Source organism: Ursus arctos, unplaced genomic scaffold, assembly GCF_023065955.2.
Source record: "Ursus arctos isolate Adak ecotype North America unplaced genomic scaffold, UrsArc2.0 scaffold_32, whole genome shotgun sequence".
NCBI lineage: Eukaryota > Metazoa > Chordata > Mammalia > Carnivora > Ursidae > Ursus > Ursus arctos.
The window spans coordinates 30457201-30481614 of record NW_026623008.1 but is presented as its reverse complement, the minus strand read 5'-3'; the positions used below and the strand labels follow the sequence as shown (position 1 = coordinate 30481614).

General features: G+C 46.6%; 1 protein-coding gene across 1 annotated transcript; it reads left to right on the top strand.

Annotated features, from left to right (window-relative positions):
- The first annotated feature begins 721 nt into the window (after nucleotides 1–721).
- On the top strand, nucleotides 722–23302 carry LOC125283080 (uncharacterized). Its single transcript, XM_057305444.1, has 23 exons — nucleotides 722–778; nucleotides 6186–6238; nucleotides 6649–6673; nucleotides 7294–7358; nucleotides 7841–7871; nucleotides 8721–8797; nucleotides 9387–9411; nucleotides 10048–10112; nucleotides 10707–10737; nucleotides 11594–11670; nucleotides 12264–12288; nucleotides 12916–12980; nucleotides 13575–13599; nucleotides 14227–14291; nucleotides 14886–14910; nucleotides 15553–15617; nucleotides 16200–16224; nucleotides 16853–16917; nucleotides 17510–17540; nucleotides 18421–18497; nucleotides 19088–19112; nucleotides 20901–20989; nucleotides 22816–23302. Exons 4-22 carry the CDS (start codon nucleotides 7356–7358, stop codon nucleotides 20972–20974), a joined length of 876 nt encoding a protein of 291 aa, XP_057161427.1. The 5' UTR covers nucleotides 722–778; nucleotides 6186–6238; nucleotides 6649–6673; nucleotides 7294–7355; the 3' UTR covers nucleotides 20975–20989; nucleotides 22816–23302.
- The last annotated feature ends 1112 nt before the right edge of the window (nucleotides 23303–24414 follow it).

The following is a 24414-nucleotide window of genomic DNA, read 5'->3' as shown; positions in this document are numbered from 1 at the left end:
GCATCTGCACTGTGTTCTGGGTCAGGGGTTGAAACCTAGATGTGCGAAGGTGAGCTAGGATTTGGACTTTGCTGTTGGCTCAGGCACCTCCCCCAGGGCATCCACTGTCTCCCACAGACAACTCGGGGCTGGAGGATATGAGAAAGAGATGAGGGAGCCCTGGTTCAGGGCTGCAGGGCTTGATCTCAGGTGTCTGGGCAGGTGTCAGGTGTTCTGGGACCTCTCTCCCCAAGGAACCAACTCCATTCCTGTCCCGGCTCCCCCACTCAACATTAAGTTGTCTCTATAGCTTGGCTTTGGTAAATAGTGCTGCCGAACATGGGCAGATATTTCTCTGAAATCTAGACTTGAATTCAAATGGATTTCTTATCCAAGAGTGGGATTGCTGGGTGTAATGGTAGTTCTTTTGTGAATTTTTTTGATGAAGTCCCATATTGTGTTTTCATAGTGACTGCATCAGTTTACATTCTCTGTGGGGTATTTGAAGGCTATATGAACCCTAAGACCTTCCGAAAGCCCTCTCTGACTCAGGTGGCTTTGCTAGGCAAATGATGAACCATGGGATCAAAAGTTTGAACTCTGATGAACTTATCACTCCTTTTCCTATGGCCTTCTGATAGCAAGATGTCAACAGCTCTTTCTGTTGTCATGCATTTCCCATGGTCTCTGAGAAAACAAAAAACAAAAGTGAAGAAAACATCCATATTTTCTCTAGGTCTCCAGAAGCTGGCCAGGAGAATAAAGCCGAAGGTTCACCCCACTTCTGACTCTGTCGAAGGTACCGTGGAAATTCATTCATTAAGTTGATTCAAGAATAATTATTCTAGGGGCACCTGGGTGGTGTCCAACTCTTGATTTTGGCCCAGGTCATGATGTCAGGGTCATGAGATTGAACCCCGTGTTGGGCTCCATGCTGGGTATGGAGCCTGCTTCAGATTCTCTCTCCCTTTCCCTATGCCCCTCCTCTGCTCACACTCTCTCTTTGTCTCTAAAAGAAAAAAGAAGAAGAAGAATCATTACACTAGTTTTCAGTGTCCCATACTTAAGACAAAAATGCCAAGCCATATTATTTTTGTTTCACGTGTGACAATTTTAATTTAGCTGGTCACTCATCAGTTTATAACCACAGTAGTCAAATGGCATTTGCAACTCAAGTCTGTTCACATTTCATGGTAGGTATAGTGAAGCTAAGGAATGGACATTAGTCTGTTATCAAATATTAGGAAAAATAGATCTTTTATTATTTTTAATGAATAGACGTTATTACTTCAAATAGGTTTAGATTAAGATAATAATTGAGCAGATAATATAAAAAGTTTCCCTATCATCCTTATCCCTTGGCGCACAATTTCCACAATCCTTAAAAGCTTCATCAGTGTGGAACACGTGTCACGAATCACAAACCAGCGTAGCGATATTAATACTCATTGAAGGCCAGCATCGCTAGGAAGGTCTGCTCTGTGTTGTGCAGGAGTATGGGTTTTGACAAATGTGTAAAGTCGTGTATCCACCATGTACAGAGTAACTTCACTGCCTTGAAAATCCTGTGTTTAACCTATTCATGCCTTTGCCCTTTCTCTAGAAATCTTAACAACCATTGACCTTTTGTCATCTCTATAGCTTTCCTTTCTCCAGAATGTCATCTAGTTGGAACCGTAAAGCATGTTGCTTTTCCAGACTGACTTCTTTCACTTTTATCTATACAGTTCACATTCGTCGATGTCTTTTTGTGACTTGATTGCTCAATTATTTTTTTTAATCTTCTTTTTATTATTGTTTGAGAGAGAGAGTGAGTGAAAGTGTGTGGGGAGGGGCGGAGGAAGAGGGAGAGAGAATCTTCAGCAGCCTCCATGCTCAGCAGGGAACCCGTCTGACGTGGGGCTGGATATCATGCCCCTGAGATCATGACCTGAGCCCAAATCAAGAGGTGGATGCTTAACTGAGTGAGCCAGCTATGTGCTCCAGTAGCTCAGCTATGTTTATTACCAAATCGTATTGCATCGTAAGGGTGTATTGCCGGTTGTTTCTCCGTTCACCTAGTGTAGGACAGCTTAGTCGCCTCTAGATTTGGTGTTTGTAAATCAAGCCGATAGAAGCACTCCTGGGCCAGTTTTCATGCGGACACATTTTTCAACTCAACCGGGTAAATACCTAGGAGTGAGATGGCTGGATGACACAGCAAGACTGTGTTTTGCTTTGTAAGATTTGATAGGATTCACCAGTCAAACCATCTGGGGCCGGCTCTTCCTTTCTGGGAAATGTATTAACTATCGGTTAAATGTTTTTGATACCTGCCTGTTCAGATCATCTATTTCCTTTCAGTGGGTTTTGGTAGTTTTGTGACTTTGAAGGAATTGGCCTCTTTCCTTTCAGGAATCCTAGAATTTTTCCATGTATTCCTTTAGAATCCTTTCAACGTGACGTCTCCTCTTTCATCTGTTGTTAATGTGTGTCTTCCCTCTTTCTTCATGGTTAGTCAGGCTAGAGCTTTATCCATTTTACTGATATTTACAAAGAACCAGCTTTTGTCTTGGTTTGGTTGATTTTGTCTGAGAGTTTTTTGTGTTCCATTTCATTGGTATCTGCAATTATAGGATTTTTTTTCTCTTACTTGCTTTATATGACATGACTCTTTTTTGCCTTGTTTTCTAAGGAAGAAGCCTATTCACTTTGAATCTTTCTTACTTTCCAACACGATGACATTCAGTAGTATAAATTCTCCCAAGCACTGCCTTTGCATACATTTTTGTCAACGTATATTTTCATTTCGTTTAGTTCAAAATCTTTTCAAGCTTCTCTTGAAACTTCCTCTTTGACCATTTTTAAAAATTTTCCAGCTATTTGGGGATTTCCCAAGATTTCTTGCTGTGGCTGAGCTCTAGTTTAATTTCATAGAGGTCTGAGAGCAGCTGTTGTATTGCTTCTACTCTTTGAGATGTGTTGGGGTGTGTTTTATGGCCCAGCATGTGGTCTCTTGCTGAATGTTCCAGGTGAGCTGGAGAAACAGTATATTCTGCTAGAGAGTCTGTGCTCCAGGAAACCTGGATTCCCTGTGTTCCCTTTCCTGTCTCCTCAGGGCCATGGTTTGTCCTGTGTCCTCCCCTCTCCATGGACCCGAGAGTGGTTGATTTTTCAGTGTCTTCAGGCTTTTTCTTGTTCGTAGGGTGGACAGTGATTGCCATGATCCTTGCATGTGGAGCCCTCTACTTTTGTCTTCATGTGCCTTCAACTCCCTTCTCCTGACATGTGTCTTGACTTCAAGATATTTGGGCACACGCTGCTTCCATTCATATAACCAGGTCTCCAAAAACAGCCGAGAAGCCTGTGTCTAGATGTCAGCTTACGTAGCAAAACACACGTTTTCTTTGACGTTCCACCTTTTACATTGGCTGTTATCCTAAGTTAGAGGTTTACAGAAATATCAGCCATATGCTTTCACTCAACGTGTTACCCTCCCAGAGGTATGGACTAGTGAAAATAGAGAATATATGTGTTTTTACATATATCCATTGAGTATCCAGCCTTTCACACACAATGACAGACCAAGAAACCCATTGACAGAGATGGATAGATACGCATGTACATAGGGAGTTAGTAACATAGAAAAAAGAAAAGGTAACGTTTTGAGATGAACAGACATGAATTTCTGTATGTAGACAATTGCATCCTTGTGCACATAGAGCTCCAGCTTTAGAAAAGCACGAGCCTCTATTCATGTGGTTGTGAGGTAATGCACAGGTCAGGTCCCCTGAGTCTGCATCCAGCGTGCTGTGCAAAGGCAAAGCTCTGGTCTCTCGCATGGCTGGGCAACAGGTCTTAGCTTGAGGTGCTCACATGTAGGAGGAGGAAATCTCACAAGATGATAGAGTTTCACACGTTGTAGAACATGAGTATGTTAGGTACATAAGCTCTCTCCCACCAGTCAACTGGTGTTCGTCGTGTTGGACCAGATAGCTGTCAGGTCAGGCAACTAATTCATTCTGGAAGCATCATGCACATTATTTTGGGAAATGGCCACTTAGTGTGTCCTCAGGCAGTCAGAAAAAGCATTTCTGAGACCTTTATGTGACTCCTTAAACACCGGGTCTGGCTTAACATAAAGGAGTCCTTTTTAGACAAAGCAGGTGTGCGTCATGGGGAAAGCACTGGCCTGGGAGCTTGGACAGCAGAGTTTGACTGCAGCTCTGAGTTCTGTGGAGTTATGGCATCTCAGATGAGACATTTCACCTCCAAGGAACCTTCCTGAGCATTTCCATGGCATGCTTTACTTACACTAACCATTCAACCCTCACCACCAATGCAGTACTTTGCTTGCTAAGGGCAGTATTCAGATGGAGAAACTGAGGCACAGAGCTGAATGCGCCCAAGCACACAAGCTCTTAAGTGGAAATGCCAAAATGTGCACCCAGATGGCTGGACCCATGCTGCTACTCTGAGATACTGAACTGCACTTCCCACACTGACAAGCATAGCTCTGAGCCATGGGTTCAACAGAAACCATGCAGGATCTTTCCAAGGCCTGTGTATATATCTGAGCTGCATGAGTCTACAAAAGATCCCAAGTACTGTCTACCATTATGAGGTGGCCTCAGTGGTCACATGGAGGGCAGACTTGGGCATAGCCCTTAGTGTGAAAAGCACACAGAAGGTCCAAACTGTCTGTCCAGCTCACAGATTTTGAGACTGGGAGGCACAACATTGAAAAACGTGGTAAATCTCTCTCAGTGTTGGGTCACTTCTCAGCGGCTGGCCCCAAACGGGAATCAAGAGATAGTTTAGTGCTCTTTGATTGCATGATCCCCCTGAGCCCCAGAAAGCCTCCAGTGCTGGCAATGACACACCCAAGCAACAAGGACAAATAAGAACTCCAAGTAACATTTGGTTACTAACCCAGGGTCCGCTCTTTTTCCTGCACCTCTCTTACAGAGCTGAGGTAGAGGACGTCGGGAGGAACCCAGGCCTCCCACTGTAAAGGACCATCCCATTAGTGGATGACTACTGCTAGCACGGAGAGCCACCTGACTCAGTGAACACATACATGAGACACACACTGGATGGGGAAATACCATAAGATTAATGATGTTATTTTTATTTATTTCATATTTTTAAATTTTTGGATTATCTTCTGTCTTTAGGGTGTCTTTATTTTTCATCATTATTATTTTTTAATGGAAGTAGTTGAGCTGACACACCATATTCCGTTCGTTTCAGGTGTACCTTTGCCTTCAATGGCAAAGCCAGGACTCTGTTTCTCCCTTCTTTGCTGCTTCTCTTCTCTGCATCTCCTTCCATGAAGAAGGGGGCTCACCAATAGCCAACTGCAGGCTTTTCTTTTTTAATGTAAATTCAAATTAGGTAACATATACTGTATTAGTAGTTTCAGGGGTAGAACTTAGTGGTTCATCTGTTGCGGTAACAGCCAGTTGTCATTCCATCAAGTGCCCTCCTTAAGGCCCATCACCCAATTACCCCATCCCCCCACTTCAGCAGCCTCAGTGTGTTCTCTAGATATATGGGAATATTACTCAACCGTTAAAGGACTCAAATCTTGTCATTGGCAAGTGCATGCTGTTAAACCAACCACATCCCTCACCAACCCCCCTTCAGCAGCCCTCAGTTTGTAATATAGATACACTGTAAATTACTCAACCACCAGAAGGAATCAAATCTTGCCGTTGGCAACTGCATGCTGTTTAACCAACCACATCTATCTCCACTGTTCTGTCGTTCAAGTCAAGCAGAGCTCTCTGAGTCATTCATGAGATAGAGCCCCGTGGAGGGAAGGTACTCTGTGTCCTGTAGTCTGTCTCCTGTTCAGATAGCCAGTTGGAGGAGCTTTGTCCTGGCAGAACAATTAGAGAGACTTTGCTACGGGCAGAGGGAGGGGTGGGGCTCCCTCACGACACCACAGTGTGCAACCAGGCAACCTCTTTGTAGACTAACTGACTCACATCGACCAGGTTGCCTTAAGCTAGAAAGTCAAAGGTCTGTTTCTCCTTCGTTTTCTCATCCTCTTGTTTGCTTTTCCTCACCCACCAAGGAGAATGGCCCAGCAGCAGCTCAGCCCATGCTTCTTAGCCAGTCACTCCCATAGAGTCTTGTCCCGTGTCCATATCAACAGTGATCATAGAGTAATTCCCGAGTAGGACCAACAATGGACTGACACTTACTCTGTGTCCTTTCAGAGTCAACCAAGGAGGACCTTGGCAAGAAACCACCATGGCCCAACACATCGAGGGTAAGCTTGGCTGTCTTTGCCTGAGAAAGAAATGTTTCTTACTTGAGTTTCGTCTTTTTGAAGTGAGTTCAGCTATGACAACATGACAGTGTAGTTTTTAGACGTGAGGTACCATTTTCTTGGGGTGTTGGGAGGGGAGGTTGTAAACTGTGTGGTAGGGGACCTTTTACTCAGAAGCGGTATTTCCTCCCTGAATTAAGAGTTTTGTAATTGTGCTTCAGGGAATTTGAAAGATCCATCCCCCAGGAAAAGCTCATGCCTTTTCCACGGGTGCACACTGTGCTTCCTTTCCGGGCCTTTGTCTTTCCTGCTGTTTCTCATTTGGTTTTCAATAGTCACCAAGAGAGCCGTTGATGACACAGTATGCATATGACCTGACTCTCAGGGTGTGTTCTTTTCTGTAAATTCAGGTGGCCCCAGAACCATGTGGAGGTGGTACGTATTCTGGAATCAGTCCCTTGGTGAGGAAAAACTCTAGATGGTAAGGCAGGTTGGGGGGATGTCCTCACTGTCCTCAGTCTGGAGAGCCATCTGATTCCAGGTCCCTGGTAGGACTGAGGCTTGGGAGTGTGGGGAAAAGCAGACTCCAGGTGAGAAACTATGTGCATGTGTCTCCAGTCCTAGGAAAACAAGGCATTCCCCCTGGGTGGTGTGGGTGTGTGTGCATGAGGCTTGGAGGTTAGGTGTCTTGTGTAGTGTGATTGTGAGTGTGTGTGTGTGTGAGAGAGAGAGAGCAAGAGAAAGAGAGACAAAGACAGAGACAGAAAGAGAGAAGACAGAAACATAGAGAGAGAGACACACAAAGAGAGAGAGAAAGGTGTTTCTCCAGGAGATGTCAGACAGATACTGCATGATGTCACCCTTCTCCAAAGCCATGTCATCACACTGCGCTCTTTAGAGCCTTACTGCAGTGGGTGGCCCAGCAGGGGCACTTCAGTCCATGCTTGGAAACCAGCTGGCTCCATACACCCCAGCCTCGTGTCCATATCAAGCAACATTCCATGAATATTCTTGGGCAACAAGAGGAATGTGCTGACGGGTACTCTGTGTCCTAGATGCCTTGGAGGAAGACATCGATCCCATCAAAGGAGACAGCGCCGGAGGCACACCTCTCGCCATGGTGAGCTAAAAGTTCTTTGTCCGAGGAACAGATGTTGCTTTCTTGGTTTCTTTCCAATCAAATTCAGATGAAAATCAGACAATGTATATTTGAGATTATACATATAGATCTCATATAATTTTCCTTTTTGGGAGAGCATTGAGTGGTTGTCTCTGCCAACTGTTAGCTGATTTGAGAGGACATTTACCATTGGCGACACCAAACATGGTTCTAAACGCTGTGGTAGGATCCTGTCCCTCAGTAACACTTTCTCCTGCTTGGATGAAGCATTTTGTAGTCACCGTCCTGAATGGACTGGACAGACATGTCCCCCAGGACAAACAACTTCCTAAGGCATCCAGTTCACTTACTTTGGGGTCGTTGGACTCAACCACTGTGTTCCATCTGGGTTCCTAAAGTCATTGAGGGAAATAAAGCTCATGCAGACAGACAGTGTGTAGCAGGACCTGAGCCTCACGGTGTCCTCTTTTCTGTACCTGCAGGTGACACCTTCAACCATCACCAGCGAGAGCGGTACGTATTCTGGAATCAGCCTCTTCCTGAGATAAAACTCTAGATGTTAATGCAGGTGGGGCATCCTTGCAATCCTCAGTCTGGCGAGCCGCCCTGATTGGGTTGTGGGGGTGTGGGGCACCAGAGATTTCCCAGGTGAAAAAATGTGTCCATGTGTCTACAGTCCTAGGAAGCCATTGTATTCCCTGTGTGTGGTGTGGGTGTGTGTTCATGAGGCTTGGGGTTGGGGTTTCTTTTGTGGCTCTATGTGGTGTGATTGTGAGTGTGTGATTTTGTGTGGGAGACAGGGAGAGACAGACACAGACAGAGAGATGCAGAGAGGGAGAGGGAGAGATGGAAAGAGTGAGAGAGAGATTGCATATGTCTCCAGGAGGTGTATCCCACTGCCACTGCACAATTCCCATTGTCCACATTCTCAAAGAAAAAAAAAAAAGAGAAGAAAAGACAAGATGAGATAAAGAAATCTCATCACAGGGCACACATTTTAGCCCTATTAGCGCAGGAGGCCCAGTGGTGGCGTTCAGCCCATGCCTGGGAACCAAATGCCTCCATATGCTCTAACCCCATTCATAGTGAGCAATACTCTTCAAGGCATTCTTTTTTTTTTTAAGATTTTATTTATTTGAGAGAGAGTGAGTGAGAGCACAAACAGGTGAGAGGGGCAGAGGGAGAGAGAAAAGCAGACCCTTGCTGAGCAGAAGCCCCATGCGGGACTCGATCCCAGGACCCTGCGGTCCTGACTTGAGCTGAAGGCAGATGGTTCACCGACTGAGCCACCCAGGCTCCCCTCCCCGCATCATTCTTGAGCAGCACCACCAATACGCTGACAGGTACTCTGTGTCCTTCTAGATGTGACTGATGATGGCGCTGTCTGGTCCTGGCTGTATCAGAGGATCCCAGAGGAGGAGGGCCTGCCTCCTGACAAGGTGAGCTCGCCTGTCTATCCCCGAGGAACAAATGTTGCTTTCTGGGTTTCTTTCCAATCAAATTCAGATGAAATTCAGACAGTATACTCTGTGTTGGCGAATTGAACATAATACTAAAACAAAAATCATTTTCCTAATGTCAACTGCTTGTATATGGAAATGAAATTATTTTTATATACAGATTTTATGTAAAAAGCTATATATGGTTTTGAGATTCTACATATGGAATTTCCCTGGTGGGGAGAGCGTTGAGTGGTTGTCTCTGCCAACCGTTAGCTGATTCGAGAGGACATTTAGCATTGGCGACACCAAACGTGGTTCTAAACGCTGTGGTAGGATCCTGTCCCTCAGTAACACTTTCTCCTGCTTGGATGAAGCATTTTGTAGTCACCGTCCTGAATGGACTGGACAGACATGTCCCCCAGGAAAAACAACTTCCTAAGGCATCCCCAGTTCACTTCTTTGGGGACGTTGGACTCAACCACTGTGTTCCATCTGGGTTCCTAAAGTCATTGAGGGAAATAAAGCTCACACAGACAGTGTGTAGCATGACCTGGGCCTCACGGTGTCTTCTTTTCTGTACCTGCAGGGGACAGGAGCATCTGGTGAATGCGGTACGTATTCTGGAATCAGCCTCTTCCTGAAACAGAACTCTAGATGTTAATGCAGGTGGGGCATCCTTGCAATCCTCAGTCTGGCGAGCCGCCCTGATTGGGTTGTGGGGGTGTGGTGGACAGGAGATTTCCCAGGTGAAAAAGTGTGTCCATGTGTCTACAGTCCTAGGAAGCCATTGTATTCCCTGTGTGTGGTGTGGGTGTGTGTGCGTGAGGCATGGTGTTGGGGTGTGTTTTGTGGCTCTATGTGGTGTGATTGTGAGTGTGTGTGTGTGTGAGAGAGAGAGAGAGAGAGGGACAAAGACCGATAGAAAGACAGAGAGACATAGACAGACAAAGACAAAGAGAGAGATGACCGAGAAAGAGAGACAGAGAGGGGGAGAAAGAGAGAGAAAGGTGTTTCTCCAGGAGATATGTCAGACAGATACTGCATGATGTCACCCTTCTCCAAAGCCATGTCATCACACTGCGCACTTTAGAGCCTTACTGCAGTGGGTGGCCCAGCAGGGGCACTTCAGTCCATGCTTGGAAACCAGCTGGCTCCATACACCCCAGCCTCGTGCCCATATCAAGCAACATTCCATGAATTTTCTTGGGCAACAAGAGGAATGTGCTGACGGGTACTCTGTGTCCTAGATGCCTTGGAGGAAGACATCGATCCCATCAAAGGAGACAGCGCCGGAGGCACACCTCTCGCCTTGGTGAGCTAGAAGTTCTTTGTCCGAGGAACAGATGTTGCTTTCTTGGTTTCTTTCCAATCAAATTCAGATGAAATTCAGACAGTATATTCTGTGTTGGCGAATTGAACATAATACTAAAACAAAAATCATTTTCCTAATGTCAACTGCTTGTATATGGAAATGAAATTATTTTTATATACAGATTTTATGTAAAAAGCTATATGTACTTTTGAGATTCTACACATGGAACTTCCCTGGTGGGGAGAGCGTTGAGTGGTTGTCTCTGCCAACCGTTAGCTGATTCGCGAGGACATTTAGCATTGGCGACACCAAACGTGGTTCTAAACGCTGTGGTAGGATCCTGTCCCTCACTAACACTTTCTCCTGCTTGGATGAAGCATTTTGTAGTCACCGTCCTGAATGGACTGGACAGACATGTCCCCCAGGACAAACAACTTCCTAAGGCATCCCCAGTTCACTTACTTTGGGGTCGTTGGACTCAACCACTGTGTTCCATCTGGGTTCCTAAAGTCATTGAGGGAAATAAAGCTCATGCAGACAGACAGTGTGTAGCAGGACCTGAGCCTCACGGTGTCCTCTTTTCTGTACCTGCAGGTGACACCTTCAACCATCACCAGCGAGAGCGGTACGTATTCTGGAATCAGCCTCTTCCTGAGATAAAACTCTAGATGTTAATGCAGGTGGGGCATCCTTGCAATCCTCAGTCTGGCGAGCCGCCCTGATTGGGTTGTGGGGGTGTGGGGCACCAGAGATTTCCCAGGTGAAAAAATGTGTCCATGTGTCTACAGTCCTAGGAAGCCATTGTATTCCCTGTGTGTGGTGTGGGTGTGTGTTCATGAGGCTTGGGGTTGGGATTCTTTTGTGGCTCTATGTGGTGTGATTGTGAGTGTGTGATTTTGTGTGGGAGACAGGGAGAGACAGACACAGACAGAGAGATGCAGAGAGGGAGAGGGAGAGATGGAAAGAGTGAGAGAGAGATTGCATATGTCTCCAGGAGGTGTATCCCACTGCCACTGCACAACTCCCATTGTCCACATTCTCAAAAAAAAAAAAAAAGAAAAGAAAAGAGAAGAAAAGACAAGATGAGATAAAGAAATCTCATCACAGGGCACACATTTTAGCCCTATTAGCGCAGGAGGCCCAGTGGTGGCGTTCAGCCCATGCCTGGGAACCAAATGCCTCCATATGCTCTAACCCCATTCATAGTGAGCAATACTCTTCGAGGCATTCTTTTTTTTTTAAGATTTTATTTATTTGAGAGAGAGTGAGTGAGAGCACAAACAGGTGAGAGGGGCAGAGGGAGAGAGAAAAGCAGACCCTTGCTGAGCAGAAGCCCCATGCGGGACTCGATCCCAGGACCCTGCGGTCCTGACTTGAGCTGAAGGCAGATGGTTCACCGACTGAGCCACCCAGGCTCCCCTCCCCGCATCATTCTTGAGCAGCACCACCAATACGCTGACAGGTACTCTGTGTCCTTCTAGATGTGACTGATGATGGCGCTGTCTGGTCCTGGCTGTATCAGAGGATCCCAGAGGAGGAGGGCCTGCCTCCTGACAAGGTGAGCTCGCCTGTCTATCCCCAAGGAACAAATGTTGCTTTCTGGGTTTCTTTCCAATCAAATTCAGATGAAATTCAGACAGTATACTCTGTGTTGGCAAATTGAACATAATACTAAAACAAAAATCATTTTCCTAATGTCAATGCTTGTATATGGAAATGAAATTATTTTTATATACAGATTTTATGTAAAAAGCTATATATACTTTTGAGATTCTACATATGGAATTTCCCTGGTGGGGAGAGCGTTGAGTGGTTGTCTCTGCCAACCGTTAGCTGATTCGAGAGGACATTTAGCATTGGCGACACCAAACGTGGTTCTAAACGCTGTGGTAGGATCCTGTCCCTCAGTAACACTTTCTCCTGCTTGGATGAAGCATTTTGTAGTCACCGTCCTGAATGGACTGGACAGACATGTCCCCCAGGACAAACAACTTCCTAAGGCATCCCCAGTTCACTTACTTTGGGGTCGTTGGACTCAACCACTGTGTTCCTTCTGGGTTCCTAAAGTCATTGAGGGAAATAAAGCTCATGCACACAGACAGTGTGTAGCATGACCTGAGCCTCACGGTGTCCTCTTTTCTGTACCTGCAGGGGACAGGAGCATCTGGTGAATGCGGTACGTATTCTGGAATCAGCCTCTTCCTGAGACAAAACACTAGATGTTAATGCAGGTGGGGCATCCTTGCAATCCTCAGTCTGGCGAGCCGCCCTGATTGGGTTGTGGGGGGTGGTGGACAGGAGATTTCCCAGGTGAAAAAGTGTGTCCATGTGTCTACAGTCCTAGGAAGCCATTGTATTCCGTGTGTGTGGTGTGGGTGTGTGTGCGTGAGGCATGGTGTTGGGGTGTCTTTTTTGGCTCTATGTGGTGTGATTGTGAGTGTGTGTGTGTGAGAGAGAGAGAGAGAGGAACAAAGACAGAAAGACAGAGAGACATAGAGAGACAAAGACAAAGAGAGAGATGACCGAGAAAGAGAGACAGAGAGGGGGAGAAAGAGAGAGAAAGGTGTTTCTCCAGGAGATATGTCAGACAGATACTGCATGATGTCACCCTTCTCCAAAGCCATGTCATCACACTGCGCACTTTAGAGCCTTACTGCAGTGGGTGGCCCAGCAGGGGCACTTCAGTCCATGCTTGGAAACCAGCTGGCTCCATACACCCCAGCCTCGTGCCCATATCAAGCAACATTCCATGAATTTTCTTGGGCAACAAGAGGAATGTGCTGACGGGTACTCTGTGTCCTAGATGCCTTGGAGGAAGACATCGATCCCATCAAAGGAGACAGCGCCAGAGGCACACCTCTCGCCTTGGTGAGCTAGAAGTTCTTTGTCCGAGGAACAGATGTTGCTTTCTTGGTTTCTTTCCAATCAAATTCAGATGAAATTCAGACAGTATATTCTGTGTTGACGAATTGAACATAATACTAAAACAAAAATCATTTTCCTAATGTCAACTGCTTGTATATGGAAATGAAATTATTTTTATATACAGATTTTATGTAAAAAGCTATATGTACTTTTGAGATTCTACACATGGAACTTCCCTGGTGGGGAGAGCGTTGAGTGGTTGTCTCTGCCAACCGTTAGCTGATTCGCGAGGACATTTAGCATTGGCGACACCAAACGTGGTTCTAAACGCTGTGGTAGGATCCTGTCCCTCACTAACACTTTCTCCTGCTTGGATGAAGCATTTTGTAGTCACCGTCCTGAATGGACTGGACAGACATGTCCCCCAGGAAAAACAACTTCCTAAGGCATCCCCAGTTCACTTACTTTGGGGTCGTTGGACTCAACCACTGTGTTCCATCTGGGTTCCTAAAGTCATTGAGGGAAATAAAGCTCACACAGACAGACATTGTGTAGCATGACCTGGGCCTCACGGTGTCCTCTTTTCTGTACCTGCAGGGGACAGGAGCATCTGGTGAATGCGGTACGTATTCTGGAATCAGCCTCTTCCTGAAACAAAACTCTAGATGTTAATGCAGGTGGGGCATCCTTGCAATCCTCAGTCTGGCGAGCCGCCCTGATTGGGTTGTGGGGGGTGGTGGACAGGAGATTTCCCAGGTGAAAAAGTGTGTCCATGTGTCTACAGTCCTAGGAAGCCATTGTATTCCGTGTGTGTGGTGTGGGTGTGTGTGCGTGAGGCATGGTGTTGGGGTGTCTTTTTTGGCTCTATGTGGTGTGATTGTGAGTGTGTGTGTGTGTGAGAGAGAGAGAGAGGAACAAAGACAGAAAGACAGAGAGACATAGAGAGACAAAGACAAAGAGAGAGATGACCGAGAAAGAGAGACAGAGAGGGGGAGAAAGAGAGAGAAAGGTGTTTCTCCAGGAGATATGTCAGACAGATACTGCATGATGTCACCCTTCTCCAAAGCCATGTCATCACACTGCGCACTTTAGAGCCTTACTGCAGTGGGTGGCCCAGCAGGGGCACTTCAGTCCATGCTTGGAAACCAGCTGGCTCCATACACCCCAGCCTCGTGCCCATATCAAGCAACATTCCATGAATTTTCTTGGGCAACAAGAGGAATGTGCTGACGGGTACTCTGTGTCCTAGATGCCTTGGAGGAAGACATCGATCCCATCAAAGGAGACAGCGCCAGAGGCACACCTCTCGCCTTGGTGAGCTAGAAGTTCTTTGTCCGAGGAACAGATGTTGCTTTCTTGGTTTCTTTCCAATCAAATTCAGATGAAATTCAGACAGTATATTCTGTGTTGACGAATTGAACATAATACTAAAACAAAAATCATTTTCCTAATGTCAACTGCTTGTATATGGAAATGAAATTATTTTTATATACAGATTTTATGTAAAAAGCTATATGTACTTTTGAGATTCTACACATGGAACTTCCCTGGTGGGGAGAGCGTTGAGTGGTTGTCTCTGCCAACCGTTAGCTGATTCGCGAGGACATTTAGCATTGGTGACACCAAACGTGGTTCTAAACGCTGTGGTAGGATCCTGTCCCTCACTAACACTTTCTCCTGCTTGGATGAAGCATTTTGTAGTCACCGTCCTGAATGGACTGGACAGACATGTCCCCCAGGAAAAACAACTTCCTAAGGCATCCCCAGTTCACTTACTTTGGGGTCGTTGGACTCAACCACTGTGTTCCATCTGGGTTCCTAAAGTCATTGAGGGAAATAAAGCTCACGCAGACAGACATTGTGTAGCATGACCTGAGCCTCACGGTGTCCTCTTTTCTGTACCTGCAGGGGACAGGAGCATCTGGTGAATGCGGTACGTATTCTGGAATCAGCCTCTTCCTGAGACAAAACACTAGATGTTAATGCAGGTGGGGCATCCTTGCAATCCTCAGTCTGGCGAGCCGCCCTGATTGGGTTGTGGGGGTGTGGTGGACAGGAGATTTCCCAGGTGAAAAAGTGTGTCCATGTGTCTACAGTCCTAGGAAGCCATTGTATTCCGTGTGTGTGGTGTGGGTGTGTGTGCGTGAGGCATGGTGTTGGGGTGTCTTTTGTGGCTCTATGTGGTGTGATTGTGAGTGTGTGTGTGTGTGTGTGTGTGAGAGAGAGAGAGGGACAAAGACAGATAGAAAGACAGAGAGACATAGACAGAGAGACAAAGACAAAGAGAGAGATGACCGAGAAAGAGAGACAGAGAGGGGGAGAAAGAGAGAGAAAGGTGTTTCTCCAGTAGATATGTCAGACAGATACTGCATGATGTCACCCTTCTCCAAAGCCATGTCATCACACTGCGCACTTTAGAGCCTTACTGCAGTGGGTGGCCCAGCAGGGGCACTTCAGTCCATGCTTGGAAACCAGCTGGCTCCATACACCCCAGCCTCGTGCCCATATCAAGCAACATTCCATGAATATTCTTGAGCAACAAGAGGAATGTGCTGACGGGTACTCTGTGTCCTAGATGCCTTGGAGGAAGCCCTGGATCCCATCAAAGGAGACAGCGCCGGAGGCACACCTCTCACCATGGTGAGCTAGAAGTTCTTTGTCCGAGGAACAGATGTTGCTTTCTTGGTTTCTTTCCAATCAAATTCAGATGAAATTCAGACGTTGGCGAATTGAACATAATACTAAAACAAAAATCATTTTCCTAATGTCAACTGCTTGTATATGGAAATGAAATTATTTTTATATACAGATTTTATGTAAAAAGCTATATGTACTTTTGAGATTCTACATATGGAATTTCCCTGGTGGGGAGAGCGTTGAGTGGTTGTCTCTGCCAACCGTTAGCTGATTCGAGAGGACATTTAGCATTGGCGACACCAAACGTGGTTCTAAACGCTGTGGTAGGATCCTGTCCCTCAGTAACACTTTCTCCTGCTTGGATGAAGCATTTTGTAGTCACCGTCCTGAATGGACTGGACAGACATGTCCCCCAGGAAAAACAACTTCCTAAGGCATCCCCAGTTCACTTACTTTGGGGTCGTTGGACTCAACCACTGTGTTCCATCTGGGTTCCTAAAGTCATTGAGGGAAATAAAGCTCATGCAGACAGACATTGTGTAGCATGACCTGAGCCTCACGGTGTCCTCTTTTCTGTACCTGCAGGGGACAGGAGCATCTGGTGAATGCGGTACGTATTCTGGAATCAGCCTCTTCCTGAGACAAAACACTAGATGTTAATGCAGGTGGGGCATCCTTGCAATCCTCAGTCTGGCGAGCCGCCCTGATTGGGTTGTAGGGGTGTGGTGGACAGGAGATTTCCCAGGTGAAAAAGTGTGTCCATGTGTCTACAGTCCTAGGAAGCCATTGTATTCCCTGTGTGTGGTGTGGGTGTGTGTGCGTGAGGCTTGGGCTTGGGGTGTCTTTTGTGGCTCTATGTGGTGTGATTGTGAGTGTGTGTGTGTGTGAGAGAGAGAGAGAGGAACAAAGACAGAAAGACAGAGAGACATAGAGAGACAAAGACAAAGAGAGAGATGACCGAGAAAGAGAGACAGAGAGGGGGAGAAAGAGAGAGAAAGGTGTTTCTCCAGGAGATATGTCAGACAGATACTGCATGATGTCACCCTTCTCCAAAGCCATGTCATCACACTGCGCACTTTAGAGCCTTACTGCAGTGGGTGGCCCAGCAGGGGCACTTCAGTCCATGCTTGGAAACCAGCTGGCTCCATACACCCCAGCCTCGTGTCCATATCAAGCAACATTCCATGAATATTCTTGGGCAACAAGAGGAATGTGCTGACGGGTACTCTGTGTCCTAGATGCCTTGGAGGAAGCCCTGGATCCCATCAAAGGAGACAGCGCCGGAGGCACACCTCTCGCCTTGGTGAGCTAGAAGTTCTTTGTCCGAGGAACAGATGTTGCTTTCTTGGTTTCTTTCCAATCAAATTCAGATGAAATTCAGACAGTATATTCTGTGTTGGCGAATTGAACATAATACTAAAACAAAAATCATTTTCCTAATGTCAACTGCTTGTATATGGAAATGAAATTATTTTTATATACAGATTTTATGTAAAAAGCTATATGTACTTTTGAGATTCTACCTATGGAACTTCCCTGGTGGGGAGAGCATTGAGTGGTTGTCTCTGCCAACCGTTAGCTGATTCGCGAGGACATTTAGCATTGGCGACACCAAACGTGGTTCTAAACGCTGTGGTAGGATCCTGTCCCTCAGTAACACTTTCTCCTGCTTGGATGAAGCATTTTGTAGTCACCGTCCTGAATGGACTGGACAGACATGTCCCCCAGGAAAAACAACTTCCTAAGGCATCCAGTTCACTTACTTTGGGGTCGTTGGACTCAACCACTGTGTTCCATCTGGGTTCCTAAAGTCATTGAGGGAAATAAAGCTCATGCAGACAGACAGTGTGTAGCAGGACCTGAGCCTCACGGTGTCCTCTTTTCTGTACCTGCAGGTGACACCTTCAACCATCACCAGCGAGAGCGGTACGTATTCTGGAATCAGCCTCTTCCTGAGATAAAACTCTAGATGTTAATGCAGGTGGGGCATCCTTGCAATCCTCAGTCTGGCGAGCCGCCCTGATTGGGTTGTGGGGGTGTGGGGCACCAGAGATTTCCCAGGTGAAAAAATGTGTCCATGTGTCTACAGTCCTAGGAAGCCATTGTATTCCCAGTGTGTGGTGTAGGTGTGTGTTCATGAGGCTTGGGGTTGGGGTTTCTTTTGTGGCTCTATGTGGTGTGATTGTGAACGTGTGATTTTGTGTGGGAGACAGAGAGAGACAGACACAGACAGAGAGATGCAGAGAGGGAGAGGGAGAGATGGAAAGAGTGAGAGAGAGATTGCATATGTCTCCAGGAGGTGTATCCCACTGCCACTGCACAATTCCCATTGTCCACATTCTCAAAAAAAAAAAAAAAAGAAGAAAGAAAGAAAGAAAAGAAAAGAGAAGAAAAGAAAAGATTAGATGAGATAAAGAAATCTCATCACAGGGCACACATTTTAGCCCTATTACCGCGGGAGGCCCAGCGGGGCATACAGCCCATGCCTGGGAACCAAATGCCTCCATATGCTCTAACCCCATTCATAGTGAGCAATACACCTCGAGGCATTCTTTTTTTTTTTTTTAAATTTTATTTATTTGAGAGAGAGTGAGTGAGAGCACAAACAGGTGAGAGGGGCAGAGGGAGAGAGAAAAGCAGACCCTTGCTGAGCAGAAGCCCCATCCGGGACTCGATCCCAGGACCCTGCGGTCCTGACTTGAGCTGAAGGCAGATGGTTCACCGACTGAGCCACCCAGGCGCCCCTCCCCGCATCATTCTTGAGCAGCACCACCAATACGCTGACATGTGCTCTGTGTCCTTCTAGATGTGACTGATGATGGCGCTGTCTGGTCCTGGCTGTATCAGAGGATCCCAAAGGAGGAGGGCCTGCCTCCTGACAAGGTGAGCTCGCCTGTCTATCCCCGAGGAACAAATGTTGCTTTCTGGGTTTCTTTCCAATCAAATTCAGATGAAATTCAGACAGTATACTCTGTGTTGGCGAATTGAACATAATACTAAAACAAAAATCATTTTCCTAATGTCAACTGCTTGTATATGGAAATGAAAATTTTTTTATATACAGATTTTATGTAAAAAGCTATATATACTTTTGAGATTCTACATATGGAATTTCCCTGGTCGGGAGAGCGTTGTGTGGTTGTCTCTGCCAACCGTTAGCTGATTTGAGAGGACACTTAGCATTGGCGACACCAAACGTGGTTCTAAACGCTGTGGTAGGATCCTGTCCCTCAGTAACACTTTCTCCTGCTTGGATGAAGCATTTTGTAGTCACTGTCCTGAATGGACTGGACAGACATGTCCCCCAGGATAAACAACTTCCTAAGGCATCCCCAGTTCACTTACTTTGGGATCGTTGGACTCAACCACTGTGTTCCATCTGGGTTCCTAAAGTCATTGAGGGAAATAAAGCTCACACAGACAGTGTGTAGCATGACCTGGGCCTCACGGTGTCCTCTTTTCTGTACCTGCAGGGGACAGGAGCATCTGGTGAATGCGGTACGTATTCTGGAATCAGCCTCTTCCTGAAACAAAACTCTAGATGTTAATGCAGGTGGGGCATCCTTGCAATCCTCAGTCTGTCGAGCCGCTGTGATTGGGTTGTGGGGGTGTGGTGGTCAGGAGATTTCCCAGGTGAAAAAGTGTGTCCATGTGTCTACAGTCCTAGGAAGGCATTGTATTCCCTGTGTGTGGTGTGGGTGTGTGTGCGTGAGGCTTGGGTTTGGGGTGTCTTTTGTGGCTCTATGTGATAAGATTGTATTTTTGTGTGGGAGACAGGGAGAGTCAGACACAGAAAGAGAGATGCAGAGAGGGAGAGATGGAAAGAGCGAGAGAGAGATTGCATATTGCTCCAGGAGGTGTATCCCACTGCCACTGCACAATGTCCATTGTCCACATTCTCAAAAAAAGAAAGAAAGAAAGAAAGAAAGAAAGAAAGAAAGAAAGAAAAGAAATTAAAAGAAAAGAAACGAAATGAAAAGACGAGATAAAGGAATCTCGTCACAGCGCACACATTATAGCCCTATGACCGCGGGAGGCCAAGCGGTGGCCCTCAGCTCATGCCTGGGAACCAAATGCCTCCATATGCTCTAACCCCATTCATAGCGAGCAATACTCCCCGAGGCATTCTGCTGCAGAGGTGAGGTGAGAGGCACATCCTGGAGCACATTTCTCTCTTCTCCTCACCACATCCCTTATACTGGGAGCAGAGCAAGACCTTCACTTGGCTCCATGGGAGAGAGGCTCATATGCAGCTGCCCGGAGACCCTCCCTGGCTGACGGGAATTCTAGAGGCCTGTGTGAAGGCTGCTGGGCTGGCAGCACACACTGGCTCTCACGTCCCTCTGAGCTGGTCTCCTGGGACTGACTGGGCCCAGGACAGAGGCTCTGGGAAGCGGGGCCAGGGTCTTTGCTCCTGTCAGAGTCCACTGACAGCGACGGGCCTGGTCCCCACATCGTGGTCACGGCCCACCGTCAGACCTTCCATCCATCTGCTCGGGGCCTCCCCTAGTCCTTCCAGGTCTCAGGGTCTTTGGTGAACACTGCAGGTACTGGTGTTTATGTGGCCACACCAGCTGGAGAATGCCCGTCCCCCCACTGACAGACTAGGGGAATTCAGACAAATACCATTACCTCTACTGTCACACTCATCTCCTCTCTGGGCTAGGACACTTACGGGCTGTCATCAATTGGAAGTGTGTGTCAAGTGCCCAAGATGAGCCCAGGCACGGGGAAGTCTACTTGATTGCCCAGCTGATGGTCACTCTCATGGCCCAGCATCACCCCAGGCCCGTGGCAGCCGCCTCCATGTTAGCTGCATTGGCTCATTGATCAACTGATTGACTAGGGAGCGTGTCAGTAAACCCATGATCATTCCTCCACTGTTCCCATTGCAGAGAACAGTTTGGTTGTTGGAGGTGACAGGAGAAGGGAAATAAGGAATTAATGATTCAGGGAGAGAGGAGGGAGGGTAGCAGGAGGGAGCAGAGGAAGGTAGGAAATCATGGGGACAGAAAGTCATGGGCACCACCGTGGCTGCCTCTTGAAAGAATGGGCTGACAGGCACTGCTTCCTGGTCCCAGTTATGAAATCTGAGGGCTGGGAAGGGCCCAGAGACCCTGGACACCTTTCTCATCAGTGAGGTAAAGGGATCACGGCCCCATGGGTGGTGAGGTGGGGGGACTGCGGAGCTGAGGGCAGCATTGAGTTTTGGGGTCGGGGACATAATCCCGGGGGCAGTGGCCTGAATCCTCACTTCACCCTGATTGTCCCCTTTCCTTTCCCAAGACCAGGCCATGACGATGGCCACTGTCGTCCGTAAGGAAGACGACTTCGCAGGATGCGAAGACTCGGACCCATAGATCCACCATCCGCATGTAATTTATTTCCTCTTTCATTTTTATACTCTTTTTTGTTTTTGGTAAAGATTTATTTTTTTTATTTTGGGAGAGACTGAGATGGCATGAGTGGGGGAGGGACAGAGGAAGAGAGAGGGAGACCCCAAAGCAGAATCCCCACTGAGGGCAGAGCCTGACATGGGACTTGACCCCAGGACCCAGAGACCATGACCTGAGCCGAAATCAGGAGTCACATGCTTACCCGCCTTTGCCACCCAGGCACCCGTCTCCTCTCTCTTACTGAGAAGGTCCTTTTTGTAGCTTTGGCCAAGTTCCTCTTTCCTGCTTTTTACGATCCTCCTCCTGCAGGACCTGGGCTCCTCCCGGCACTTGATGTTCTTGGATCTTCAAATCTATCATCTCTCTCTTCAGCCCTGTCATTTTTGGGGCCCAAGGCATGAGATGCACAAATGTTCTATTTCTACCAACTGTCACCAGCTCTCTTGGGAATCCTCTAAACCTAACCCCTCTCCTCTTCCAGAAAAAAATGTCTGATGCTCATGTGTACATTCATCACAATCCGAATTCTTGTTCCCCACGACTTCACCAATGATGACTTGGCTTTTCAGGGCCAACTTTAGACAACCTGATTGGAGCAAAATCATTCATTTGAGAAGCATCATAGGAAAGGAGGAAGCCCAATGGGCAGCACATTTTGGATGCTATGTTGAGGCCTCCAAAAGAAATTCTGAATCCAAAGTTGTTTCACTAAGAGACCAGAAGGGTATATCCTTTTTGTTCTCTCCTGGACAGAACAGTGGCATACCTGGACAGTCATGGCCCAGGAGTTCACTGAAGGCCCCTCTCCTTTTCCCATGTGCTCGATCAAGACTGAAAAAGGAAATCTAAGTTTCCCTTGTAATTCAGTTCTTATATAACGTGTGAATGATCTCCAACTTTGTCCAGAGTACGAAAAAGCCTCTAAAAAGGGTTCTCTTTACTTGGCCAAAAAGAAATATAGAGTTTCACAAGAAATTACAATTTTGCTGGAACACAGTTCATTATTTAAGACATAAACTGTTTCAAGTGGGCAAAACATTTTCATCCTTCCATTAAAAGTAGCAAAACTTTCAGAAACCTGTGAGCTCCCTGGGTGCAAATACACACTAGCGATGATGGCTCTCCAGTCTATACCCTTGGGAACACACGGACTCTCCCACTAAATGAGTAGCTGGAAGTTCCTTATCTCTAGGAATTTCACTACCCAGACTAGATTGCACTACCCTACTACGTGCAGACATGGCAGCATATTGCAAAGAGCCCTTGTTATAGTGCCCAAGGTTTTCACCAACAGCTTCAGGCCTCCATTCCTGAAATCTTCCTGGAAGCCTCTTCATGATCTTCAACCTCAGGCAGAGACATCAGAGAAAAACTGCCCTTACACATCCCCTGAAGGGACCCCTTCAGGTACTGTTTAAAAACAAAGCAGTGTAACTCCTGGGAGTTCACCTTTGGCTTCACATGTCTCCACTAAAATAAATATAATAATTTAAAAAATCAGAATTTCACACAATTAGAGGGCTACTCAAACTGAGGTTTCTCAGAGATCCTCTGAAAATAGCCAGTCTTCAGAAGCAGGCAGCTGCCCCAAGATTTTCAGAACAGGCAAATTGTGATGGCTAGTGGGCAGTTTCCACACAAGATATTGGGTCAAAACTCCCATTTGATTCTTTTTCTGTTTTGTATCTGCTCAGTTAAAATAATTCTTCTCATTTTCCATAAACCCTTGTTGCCATTCACCCAGAATGACCCCTTTACTCCCGTTTTCTTATTCTAATCATTCTACTAATTATTACCCTTGATAGGTCAGAACATCCCTGACGTCACTCCTGGGTTTCTGACTGCTGGATGTGCCGTCCGTCCGTGGACCCCCCATGGTACGTCCCTCTGGGAACTTCTGATTTCATCAAATGAAATGAATCACCAAGGTTGGACATTCCAACTCCTGTGTCAGCTCCAAACCGAGGCCACTTGTGATGATTCAGGCACACGACTTGGAGGAATTGCTACGTCTGCCCCAAATGAGAACAGTGTTCCCTTTGGTGGGAAGTGCATAAATAGAAAAAGCCTGTAAGAAATCTATCTCTAGGGCGCCTGGGTAGCACAGTCGTTAAAGCGTCTGCCTTCGGCTCAGGGCGTGATCCCGGCGTACCGGGATCGAGTCCCACATCGGGCTCCTCCGCTGTGAGCCTGCTTCTTCCTCTCCCACTCCCCCTGCTGTGTTCCCTCTCTCTCTGGCTGTCTCTCTGTCACATAAATAAATAAAATCTTTAAAAAAAAAAACAAAACAAATCTATCTCTAATGTTGGCAAAAGCGACTGGTAACTCTTGGCATGTCACTTAATCTCTCTACGTTTCAGTGCCTCCCACTAGAATATGGCTTACAGCCCCTGCTCTGCCCCCACCCACCTCAATAGGGCTGACCTGAGGATTACAGGAGATGGTAACAGGTATTGTCCACGAGCAGTAAAGCATCCTCCCCATGTAAAGCTAAGAGTGAGCGTCCATCCTATCTTGTCGTGGAGCCATCCACGTCCCCTCTCTGGATTCCACCACCACCAAGTGTCTACCTTATTCTTGCAGTCGCTCAGTAGTTGAACACTTAGGGTGATTATGAAACACCAGTCATTTATTTTATTTTTCTTAAGGCTTTCCTTGTGTTTATTTACTTTTAGCCTCATAACATAATTCTAATAAGTAGGCCACAGTCACATTTCAACATCTCAGAACAGGCAAATGAGACACAGAGGGGTGTCCGTAACTTTCTCAGGTGCTCGCGGCTCCTGCCTGAAGTCAAGAGTATCACCTGACCCCAAGCAGTGATTCTGAAAACTCCGCCTCTGGCCAAACAACAGGGGGCACCCTACCAATGACCCAGTTGAAGGTACTGTGGGGATGGACTCATTAGGTTCATTCAAGAAGAATGATGCTACTTTATTCAGTGACCCGTATGTAAGAGATAACCATCAAAATGTGAAGCCACCTTCTTCTCTTCTGTATGCAAAGGCAAATGATCAAGTCAGTCAGTATTGCTGTAACTCCAGCAGTCAACGTGCATTTCTAACTCAAGAATGGGCTCACCTTTACCAGTAAACAACATCTTTAGCTAACGTACAGACCTTTAGCTGATGTTCGAACCAATATTGGCTGACACAGATCGCTCCCTGAAAGAGTGTTCTCAGATTTTAAAAAGTTAATAGGCATTATTGACAACAGGAGGTTTAGACAAATCTAAGAGTTGAACAGATAACATAGAAAGTTCCCATAACCCACACCCCCCGACCCCAATTCCTCCACTAATAACATCTTATATGGATGTGGTGCATTTGTTATAATTAGCAAAACAATATTGATACACTTTTATTAACTGGAGGTCTAGAAAGGAATTCAATTTTGAAATATGC